Genomic DNA, 11,727 nt, shown 5'->3' with positions numbered 1-11,727 from the left:
AGGCCTGGGAGGTGTGTCCATGGTAACAGCAGCATCCAGGCCTGGGAGGGGTTTGTGTGCTTCTTCCCTGCTGTGGCAAAAGCCTCTTCAGGAAGAAGGGGTCACCCCGACCCTGACTCACAGCTTCAGGTGCAGTCCATCATTGCAAGGAAGGCACGTGGAGGGGGCTCTGTTGTGATAAGAGCAAGGACTCCTCAAATCTCTGGAACAGGAGGCAGAGACCAGAAAGGAAGCAGGGTCAGAAGGGGTCTCAGACTATAAAATACCTCAAGGCCTCCCCTCTATGACCCATGTCTCCCAAATAGGCTCTACCTCAAAAAGTTTCATCTCTCAAAATAGCACCATCGAGTAAGGAATAAGTGTTCCAACACAGGAGGATCTCAGGCAGTTGCCACTCAGACCAGGACAGATCACACACTAGGGTTCAAGTCTCACCCAGGCCTGTACGAGGACAGTTCACACTCAGACCAGGACAGATCACACACCAGGGTTCAAGTCTCACCCAGGCCTGTGGGAGGACAGTCACATTCACACAATGACAGATCACACACTAGGGGTTCAGGTCTCACTCAAGCCTGTCGGGGGACAGTTCACACTCACACAATGACAGATCACACACCAGGGTTCAAGTCTCACCCAGGCCTGTGGGAGGACAGTTCACACTCACACAATGACAGCACCCTGTTAACTAAGCCCCTTTCCCCAGAATCACCTTGGCCATGCACCCATCTCCTTTCTTTTTTAAAAAATTGTGTGTATGTGTGTGCAGTACACGTGTGTTCATATGCATGTGTGTTTGTTCCTGTACATGTGTGCAGATGTGTACATGCTAAAGCGTGACGGTGGCCATCAGAGGCCAACCTCAGGCCCCAGTCCTCATCTTCTCTTTCCAAAGCAGGGTCTTCCTCTGTGTTCGCCAGGGTAGCTATGCCATGATATGGGGATTTGTTCTCCTGTCCCCACATCCATCTCCACATGGGAGTACTGGGAGGACAGATCTGGGCCTTACTGCCACTGACTTTCATATAAACCCTGGGGATTCTAACTCAGGTCCTCATGCTTGTGCAGGAAGCTCCTCCCCCATCTCATGGCCATCTCTTCAGCTGCCATCTCCTCTCTGGAGCATCCCCAGGTTGGCCACAGATTTGATCGCTACCATGCTTCTGGCCAGAAAGCCCACAGCCAACCTAAGCGTCATTTCTCAAACTGCCCAAGCAGAGATGCCTCTTGACCTCTCGGTCAGCTGTTTCAACTCACTGCACACCCTGGCCCCTTGTATCAGTGCGGAGACCCGCACTATAAATCCTGAAATTGATGTCACTTAAAAAAATATTAAACAGCAGAAGAATCTACAAGTTGGGAGTGCGGTGAGCGAAACCCTTGTCCGTACAAGGCGGGACTCAGGCTTGAATAGATTATTCTATTAGCAAAGCCCCCGTATTTATTTATTTCATTTCTGTGCCGGTGGAAGTCCCCCTAGATTAATGCCACGGCCTGATGCACAGATGGCACCAGATACTTGAAAGTCATCTGAATATTAAGAATTTAAATCTTTAGCCTCAGTGATTTGAGCAGAAAGCCAATTATGGGGCTGAATTAGTTTTCAAATTAAACTGCAATTTAAGGCTTGTGAAATTAATCCTTTAAGGCGTGTGGCAGCGTAGTACATGGGTTCCAAGGAGGAGCGGAGCTGGGAGTCCTCAGGGCTCTCCCACTGCCTGCAAGTTTAGAGGAGAGACGTTGTCACCCCCAGGTGAGAAGCAGACCACCCTAGCCCTGAGGGGAAATGGCTGGTTCAACTTGCCTGGCTCTGCTCACGGGAAAGATCCATGTCTTTCTCCAGGAGCGGGGGAAGGCAGAGGCCTCCAGAGAAAGCTCTGGAAAAGCGGCTCTCTTCTCATCCTCTGCCTTGCACCCAGGTTTTCACAGATGTGGCTCAGATAGGTGCTCCCCACACAGTACATGGGGGCACACAGCCCTGCCATTCTGCTGTGGTCTGGCTTTGCAGTGGGGTGAACACTGAGAAGCGAGTGGCAGGGAGTTCACAGTTATCCGTGTGGCCTCAGGCTTCACCAGTGGGAGAAGGAAGGGTCAGCTGGGGACACTGGGCGCCATTTCACCTGCTCACAGCACAAGATGGGAGGTATGGCCTCAAAGCCCTGCAGTATCCACTGAAATGGAGTTGAACTCAGAACCCAGCTCAGTCTTCTGTAGAACAAGACATGAGGCACCGAAGACGGAGCACGGCCACCAGTCAAGGCAGGGCATGGCCAGGTTCAGCTCTGGGGCTGAGGATGACCCATCTGAGCCCCAAGCCCAGTCTGACCTCTGAAGTCACAAGTCACACGGTGGTCACAGCGGCCTGTGATTTGGCCCTGCAGACGGTGTCAAGCCTGTCCCATCTTCCATGCACTCCCTATAAAGAATGGGTACAAGGTTGGACCCACAGACTCCGGTCCCCACAGAACCTCAGAGCATGGCCTATTACAAGGAATAGGGGTCCGCTCTGCAAACATTGCTAGTCATGGCAAATCCAAAATGGAAGGGGAAAGAGGCACAGGACGCACGGTGAGGACAGAGGCAGAGTTTGGAGGAGTGGAGCCATGAGCCAAGGACTCCTGGGCCTGGCGAACACCTCCAGCAACTGTAAAGCTTCTGAGGTCTCAGGAGAGTGACCTGCGCTCTGGGAGTAAACGCTTGTGTGACCCCCTCAGGGACACTTCGCTACAGTGATTCCCAAGAGACAAACACTGGAAATCCAGTGCTTCCCCCCTCCTCCTCTGAAACCTTCCAAGTAATGGACCTCCATCCACGCATTGCTAGGTATTGTCTGAGAAGTTCCCAGGACATGGATGGCAAACTCAGAGTTCCCTGGCCTACCCACCAAATCTGGAGGGTAGGGAAAGTCCCCAGCAGGGTAGGTGTGCTGGGGTGGGTGTGGCTGGTCAGCCCCAGCAGGATAGGTGTGCTGTCCTGTGTGTGTGGTTGGTCGGCCCCAGCAGGGTAGGTGTGTGTCCTGTGGGTGTGGCTGGTCAGCTGGACCCCTCAGCCCCCCAGGTCCTACCTACCCTGTGGCTTTCATGTCCCTAGACAAAACACTTTTTAGTTTTTGTTTTTTGGGGTATTTTTTCGAGACAGGGTTTCTCTGTAGCTTTTTGGAGCCTATGCTGGAACTCACTCTGTAGACCAGACTGGCCTTGAACTCGCAGAGGTTGGCCTGTCTCTGCCTCCTGAGTACTAGAATTAAAGGTGTGCGCCACCACCACTAAACGACAAATCAATCATGTGACTTCTTGAAGACACTCTAAATAAAATAACTACAGGACAAGACAAGCCAGCACCAGGAATCCGGAGCCCTATTGGTGACACTGGCTGACCACTAGTCCTGTCCCCAGGACAGAGAGGACAAAGCCGGGCCCTTAGCAAGTATCGCAGAGACTACAGATGAATGTGGAACATTCTCTGCATCCTCCCTCGGCAATCTCTCCAGACAACTCGCACACCCCAGCTGAGTAGGATCCAGGCACCGTACTCAGCAATCGGCCTGCAAATAAATGCAAGCAAAAGTCAAGAGTCTGGAGAAAAATGTGCCCTACCTATGGTCCCCCCCCCCCAGGCCATTGGCAGCAACCATAACTCAGGACATGGCCTCCCAGCACACGCCAAGGCCGGGCATCTGTCTGTGGGATTCAAGGGTCCTGCATAGCAATAAATTCACCCACTTCCCTGCTGAGACCAATAAATCCAGCCGGCTGAATGCTCTGTAACTCAGCTGTGCAGAATTCAACACACTTCTCTGGGGATGCAAGAACACGCCGTGCCACCAAGGGTCATCATGACATTCCTACTCTAGCCCCAAGATCCAGGAGACCGTGGTATGGACTCAGTCACTCTGGAGACACGAGACAGCCACAGCCAAGCCAGCAGCGAGCTTTCTGGGCTACATAGCCAGCGATGGCTGTCACCCCAACTCCACATCCCAAGCCCTCTGGTGGCAAAGATGTCTCATGGATGCCTGGAGAGACGCCATCTTTGAGATGCTGATGCAGCCAGCCACTGCTCCAGGCCTTCTAGACTTTTTTCAGTGCTGTGTGACCAATGATACTAGCTGCTTCTATGGCGGTATGTTTACAAATGAACACAATTGCGAAGCCCCGGGAAGGACTGTTGTTAGCATCAGGCCTGGGTCTCTGGCATTAGCTATGCTCATAGCACGGCCTGTGATGAGAGGAAGTCTCCCTCCTGTCCCACAGCCTTGGCCCAGCCTGTGTCCTGGCCCTCTCTGCTGAAGTCTCCTTCTCCACCACCTTCTGGCTGACTGTGTGTGGCTTTTCTGCATGGCCCTTGGGCTCCATCCTGGCCTCCATGGACACAGCTTCCACAGTCCCCAGAGGGGACTGGAGAGGTGGCCCCCCTCTCTAGCTTTCCACTTCTTGGCGCTCTCCCTGTCCGTCCATCTGTCTGACTTCCCATGCACCCTGCAGTAACCGCTTACAGTCCTTTGCACCCTCCTCCTTGGGGTTTGGGTGCATGGGTGTGACCTGAGCTCATGGCCACCCCTGGGTAGGGAGGGGGATGCAGGACAGTCATGCAGGGGCTCTACACACAGCTGTGGGAGGCAAAGGCAGGGGAGGGCCCGGGGATGAGGAGCGGCATTAAATAGCAGGGTAGACTGAGGCAGAGGAGAAGCCACAGGGCACAGAGTTCTGAGCCTGTGCAGAACCCAGAAAAGAGTGGATGTGGGTCAGAAGGAGAGAGGAAACCTCCAGGAAGTCCCAGATCTCAGGGGGGAACAAAAGGGCCAGGATAGAGGCCCCGAAGTCACAGGAAGACTGGTGGCGGTGGATTCACGTGATTGGGAGAACAAGGAGGGGAAGGTGCTGGAGGAGGGTAGGTGTGACCTTCCTCTCTGTGGGAGGAAGCTCTTCTGTGTTGGCACACCGGGAGGGAGGAGTGAGGGAGGAGTGAGAGAGCCAAGAAGGGGAGTTAGGGCAGCCACCTTGAAAGCATGCGGAGTAGGCTGAGACTTGCAGGAAGAGAATAAGGGCGGAGGCTGCCCAAGAGCCTGCCCCTCAGACTGTCAGACACCATCGGGGTCCTGCTGAGAGGACAATACAGGGGCCCCTGGGGTCTAGGATGACCCTTGGTAACACAACAGAGGCTACTTCCCCAGCCAGGGCTGCTTTCCAGGCTTCAGAAGGGGGCCTTCCTCCTCCTCTTCCTCTTCCTCCTCCCTCTCCCTCCTCTTCCTCCTCCCCCCTTCTCTTTCTCCTCCTCTTCCTTCCCCCTTCTCTTCCTCCTCCTCCCTCCTCTTCCTCCTCTTCCTCCTCCCCTTCCTCCTCCCCCTTCTTTCTCCTTCTTCCTCCTCCTCTCCCCCTTCTCCTCATCCTCCCTCTCATCCTCCTCTTCTTTCTCCTTCTCCTCTTCCTCCTCCTCCTCCCTCTGCATCTTTCAGAAAGAAAAACTAAAACTGCTGAGTCCTTGCTCTGCTCCAGGGCTGGGAACGTTCCTGGGTCGTTTCCATGGCAACCCATGGACCTGCTTCTTCCTTTTGGCTCAAAGTGTTCAAGCCTGGAGCATTCTCACCTCACCCTAAGGGCTAGCCGTGAACACAGCCAGGTCTCGTGATTTCCAGATGTGGTTTAGGCTCTAAAAACCTCTTGTCTTCCTCAGTAACTTCAGTGCCCACGCCCCTCTCTGCTGGCCTCTCCCCTCTCCCTGCTTCCCCCCCATTCTCTTCCCCCACATCTCTCTCCCTCCCTCCCCCCTCTCTCTCCCTTCCCCTTCCTCTCCCCACCCCTCACACACACATTTTATCTTCTGATGCCCAAGTGACAGTCCCTCACTCTTAGAAGGGACTATAGAAAATCTCCAGATCTTACCTAGCAGCTGTTACAGGTTGTGTGGTGGACTGGTCCCGTTCTCTCTCCTCTATGCTATAAGTTGTTTCAAAGCCCAGAGTTGGCTTCAGTGGACCCAGTGTAGAAGCGTGTTTTCCGTTTCACCACGCGCCATGGAACTCGCGAGTGTCCTAAGAGCCCCGCCCCGCCCCCTCCCCCCCAGTATCTCCAGACTTCTCTATTCCTTGCAGGCACATGCCCTAGTTTATGGAACCAGTACTCTGTTATGAGCTTATCAAGCAAGCTGCTTCCCTGCCCTCCTGGACATGAGCTTCACAACTTGAGGATAGTTTTCCAGCTGTCTATTCTGAGGTCATTGCTGACCCAGCCCATCACATGGGCTACCCCACTCTGTTCCACAGACAGAACTCTCCCCCGGGGCCTTTGTTTCTCAGGCCTGGGTCATAATCCTCTCCTGTCCCAGTTCCTTCTCTCTAGCGAGGCCTTACCTGCCTCCTCTGCAAGCCACATTTTTTGCCACTTTGTGTGACAGCCTTACGGTGCAGCCCAAGCTGGCCTAGGACTCGGCCAGTCTCAATCTGTGGCAGTCCTCCAGCTTCAGCCTCCTGGATGCTGAGCTCACAGGAGTATGCCACTGGTTATGGCCAAGTCCACCTTCTTGCTCTGTTAATCCGCGTGTACCTTGACTACGGCCTCCCTTCTCCTCTAGGGAGCACGATCAGTTTTCAGCCCAGTCTCTGACTGTCGTGTTGCGTTTCTCAGTAATCATGAAGAGGCAGGGATAACGTTTTTCAGGCTGACCTCTCCATAAAACTAAGCACATGGCATGATGCCTGCCATGCCAAAAAGTGTTCAGTTGATAGTGGAGATTGGCTCTTCTCGATCACACAGTGGAGTAGTATTCGGTCATAAAAAGGAGGGAGGTTCAAAACCTCTAGGCTCAGGGAAAGAAGCCAGACACAAAAGGCCACCGATGATGGAACATCATTTACATGAATTGCCTGGAATAGGCAAATCTGGGGAAACAGAAAGCAGGCAGGAGTCTGGGGAGGCTGGGAGAAAGGACAGAGTAACAGGTGGCCTTCTGCAATTGGGTGGTAGAGACAGTTATTTTCAGTTTCATGAGGCTGTCAAAACCTTGGGCTTGTTTTCTTCAAGGGCAAAGTTTATGTGTATGGTCTATATTTCAATAACAGCATCTTTATGGAGTCCCTCCATTTATACCTCAGTAGCAAGGCTTCACACAGGATCAGTTGGTAACAGTGAGCAGCCTTGCATTGGGAGTTACTCATCACCAACCTCAGGTCCTGTGGCTCAGGGCATTGGCAGTCCTGACTCAGGTCTATTCTGCTGCCAGTTCCCCCAGAAATGAAAAAGCATTTCTTCTTCCAGGTCTACTCTGCCCTCTGCAGAACAAGGAAAAATTCAGAACAAAGTCAGGGGAATGGATAGCTTAGGAGGACTCTCTCAGGTGCTGTAGGCGGGTGAGGAGGTTGCCGTTGAGGTACCCCAGACACATGGCAGCAGCTAGGCCACAGCGTGGTAAAAGATGCTGTATCGAGAGCCCTGGGATCAACTGGAGATATCTGCCCTGGGTGTCCCCATCTGACTCCATGTCTGTTCCAGGTACATACGTGATGACCGTGACAGCCAACGATGCCGATGACAGCACTACGGCCAACGGCATGGTGCGGTACCGGATTGTCACCCAGACACCCCAGAGCCCCTCCCAGAACATGTTCACCATCAACAGTGAAACCGGGGACATTGTGACAGTGGCAGCAGGCCTGGACCGGGAGGTGAGATGGGCCATGGGCCTCATGGGAGCAGCAAGCGCGACGATCCAAATGTACAGTTAGGCAGTCAAGGATCCAGGTGGTGTTCAGCGTCGGCTCCTGCCTGTACTGCAGGGAGACAGACCCAACGCAGCGCTCACCCCGCTGCTTTGGACAAGTGGCCAGCTGACATGACACCCCGTGAAATCCCCCAGAGCAGGCCAAGTGGTGCAGCAACACCTCGGGGACTCAGAAAAGCCAGGATGAACCCCCTTGTTCTCGGGATCCTGCCAGCATTGTACTCCAGATCTAGGGTCCTTGGAAGCCTGCCTCCCTGAGCTGACTAGACATGCTAGACCACAAGTGAGTAACTGTGTGCCCCCAACGACATAACATGCACAAGAGGGTTTCCTGGGAGCCCCACTGAGCACAAACGCACCCACAACCACAGGGCTCCTATGTGGAAGTGTGGCTGCAGCTTCCTAGCTGTACTCTGTCTTGGTGGCCGGGCTGTCCCTGTCTCAAGTTTCCGAAAGCTCCACAGCCTCAGCCTCAGTCTCTGGGCCTGCAGGGACTTCACCACAAGCCTGGACTGCTCAGCTGTAACTAGAGGCTCGTGGTGACAGGCTGGCAAGGAAGTGGCGGGTCTCCTCCCTAGGAGTTCTCACGTCGAGGGGGTCTGGCAGGTCTGAGAGCTAAGGGGCACCTGAGGCCTTCAATTCCCATCTTGACTCTAAAGCTCAGAGGTCTCTGGAAAACTCAAACTACTCTGGCCATCTAAGTTGTAAGAGGCAGTGCACAGGGTGGTACTTGGACAGTGACCCTTTGTAGCTATGTGACTCGGAAAGAAGGGGTAATGGCCTTGGAGACAGGATGGGTTGGACTGTCTCCAGGCATTTGTGAACTGTGAAATGGGTAGTGGTAACAGTTAGCACAGGACACAGCCAGAGCCAAGGCACTACCTGGCCCAAGCCATTTGTCACCACAGAAGCAGCAGGCTATGTGACAGGCCATAGAGGGCCATTTCTCCACCGCACCCACCACCCCTGCTCCAGCTAGGCACGAACACGGCCAAATCTAAAGGACCACACCAAGGTTCCTCCTCGGTCATCTCTCCTGGCTTAGGGGAGGGTACCACGGACAGGTCTCTCCTGCACCCACTTCCTGCTCAAGGCAGTGAGCTATCCTTATGACGTGGGAAACCCACAGGCATGGTTGCTGTGCATCTAATTAGGAGAGCTGTATGAAGTGAGCGCTTCTGCATGATTAAATGTCAGGAGAAACTCAGAAGGGCTCAAGTGGCTCTCGGGTCCCTGCCCCACCTGCTAATCTCGCTCATCTTCCCACATTCCCTAATTAGAATATTTATGGCCTAATAAGAAGATTGAGCGCCACTCCTGGCTGCTCTGAAGGTGAGAGCCAGGCTTTGGAAGCAGCAGGGGGTTTTGATTGCTTAGCTTCATGATTAGCATCTAGCCATACTGTGTTCACACATGCCATGCTGTCCTCCGTGGGGCTGATTTCACTGTCACGGGCTCCATCCAGTTCAGGTCCCACCACATGGTGACCATCAGCTGGTCACTTTCCTCAGTCTCAAACTTCTCAACACGGTAGGCCAGGTTAATTATCCCGGGGTTGGAAAAGACCCCGAGGAAATCCAGACCAGCCCCCTCCTGTACTTGTTTAAACTCATGTCAGATGGAAAATGCTGTTCCCTCCAAAACAGGAGGAAAGAGTGAAGGGGGGTAGCACAGAGCAAACCCCACACAGGGGCTGTCAGCTGCCTGGTCTCTGCTTCCCACTGACCAAATGTCTCCTGACTCAAGAGTGGGGTGCACGCAGGCATGGGCCCCTCGTTCTCTCGGGCCGCGTGGAGCACAGCTCCCAGGGTCCCAGCCAGGCTGTGCAATCGGATCCAAGCAGAAACGAGCTTTTTCTGCGGTGACATCGATTGATTGTTTTTTTCTTATCACAAAGGCTACTTCTCTTTGATAGGAAGGAAGGAAATAGCAGGCCTGCATCCCACAGTGTGGTGCAGGAGGCATGGTGTGAGGCAGGCTGTGGCCTTCCCCGAGCCTCGGGTGCTCGCCTGTCCCCTGTGTTCCTGCAAATGATCCTTGAAGCCGCTGTAGCACTGAGTGGCATTGCCCATGACAGTGAAAGAACCTTTTCAGCTTTCCCCTACACACCAGGGTCTATCCTCTGCCTTCACAGACTCCCCTGTACCCCTTCCCTTTTCTCTGTCCCCATCGGTGCACAGCAGACAGCACAGAGGTCAGATGGGTGTTTTAACTGACATCATGAAGCTCCTGAGTTATGGACAGGACAGGGTACTTAAGGATCCAGAGACAAGATGCCCCCAGGCCCAGTCAGCTCTGCTGCAGAGCCACTGTTCATAGCTCTTTGGCCACTCACTATGCCCTCCTCTATTGCCACGTGCAAAAGTCAACACACTAAGGAAAGGCAGCTGTCCCTTCTGTGGCCTCTTGTGACTGTGAGCATCCCTTGAGGATACCCTGCAAACATCTTCAGCCTGATGATTGGTGACAGGTCCCCACCTAAGCCCAGACCAGCTGCTGGTCAGAGTGTAAATACCACCTGAGCCCAGGCCAGCTGCTGGTCAGAGTGTAAATACCACCTGAGCCCAGGCCAGCTGCTGGTCAGAGTGTAAATACCACCTGAGCCCAGGCCAGCTGCCAGTGAGTGTAAATACCACCTGAGCCCAGGACAGCTGCTGGTCAGAGTGTGAACACCTCCTGAGCCCAGAACAGATGCTGGTCAGAGTACAGGCAATCGTGACAGGCTGGAGCCACCAGGGCATCACCTCCCTGTGGACAAGCCGACTGGCATTCCTACAGCCTGAGGTTCTCACATTGCCAAGCACCGTAAGCGCTGAAGAGCGGCAGGAGAGTCATAACCCATAGCTATCTGGCCTCAGAGCAGACAAAGCAATGCCTAGGAGAAGACAGGGGCCAGGAGTCAGAGGGGAAGGCCAGCCCAGGGTCTAAGGGACAAATAATGCACTAGAGACCAGGTCCCTAAATGACAGGGAAGGCTGAGCTATGGGGCATACTACTGAGCTGCAGGTCCCCGGGGTTACACCTACCCAGAGGATCCAGAGAACCCTTGTACCCATGAGCCCGCAGGCTCCCCCAGGGCTACAGAATTCTCAGCAGCACCCAGGCCACACACAGACGGGGTGTCATCTTGGCTCTCAGCACCCTCACAGTGGAGAGGAGGGAAGGGTAGAAAGTCAACTGGGAGGGAGTTCCCAGCAGCTGGAAGCTAAATCACCAAACTGGGCTGGATCAGTGTCAAAGAGACAGGGGTAGCTCTGTGGGATGACCGCGCCATGGCCCCCTCCTCAGTCAGACACATGTTGAGGACCATAGCTCAGCCTGCATGGGGCTACTTCAACTCCATCCAAGGTCCTTCCTACCCTAGGACCCCAGTCAGTGAGTCAACTGTTGTCCAACTGCCCCCAGAGCCCACCAGGTTGGCACAGATGAGGACAGACAGACCTGACATCACCAAATAAAAGAGCCAACCCAAGATGCAGGTCAGCAGAAACTCTCTGGGCCAGGATGGAGAGACCCCAGCAGCTTGAGGCCCAGGATCCCTGGAGTCATAGGCTAACCAGAGCCCTGGTCACAGTCACTTAGCATCCATGCTAGACTGGATGGTGGCCCCAAACATCCATCTTCACCCAGTATCTGGAGGCCAGAAGCTGCATTTTTGCAGATGTGACATCAGGACCTAGAAAGGCCGTCTGGACTCGGGTACACAGAGATCTACAAACTGGGCTCCAGTACGAATCATGCGGAGGAAGATTTGAGGCAGACACAAGGAAGACAGCTACCAGGCAGTGGGTGGAAGGGAAGCACAAAGAGGTCTGAGGAAGAGAAGGGTCACGGAAGGAGGGAAAGTGAGACCAGATCATGCAATGGAGTCAGCACAGGAGGACGGGAGGACATTTGTTATTACCGTGTCCCACATTAGAAACACAGCCGCTTAGTCCACCAGAAAAGCTGCCCAGAAAGCCATGATGTGGGCTTATCTCGCTCTGGGTTTCTGGTCGGTTCTTACTGAAG

General features: G+C 54.0%; 1 protein-coding gene across 1 annotated transcript in view; it reads left to right on the top strand.

Annotated features, from left to right (window-relative positions):
* The window catches only part of Cdh4 (cadherin 4), a 471,330-nt gene that overhangs the window by 431,161 nt on the left and 28,442 nt on the right, over positions 1-11,727 (top strand). The window contains exon 6 of the mRNA XM_026787264.1: positions 7,488-7,660. Within this exon, the coding sequence (XP_026643065.1) occupies positions 7,488-7,660 (173 nt within the window). The remainder of the gene's footprint in view (positions 1-7,487; positions 7,661-11,727) is intronic.

The sequence above is a fragment of the Microtus ochrogaster genome, linkage group LG8 (genome assembly GCF_000317375.1).
Source record: "Microtus ochrogaster isolate Prairie Vole_2 linkage group LG8, MicOch1.0, whole genome shotgun sequence".
NCBI lineage: Eukaryota > Metazoa > Chordata > Mammalia > Rodentia > Cricetidae > Microtus > Microtus ochrogaster.
Note: the sequence above shows the minus strand (reverse complement) of the source record. Positions and strands in the feature narration are given on the sequence as shown.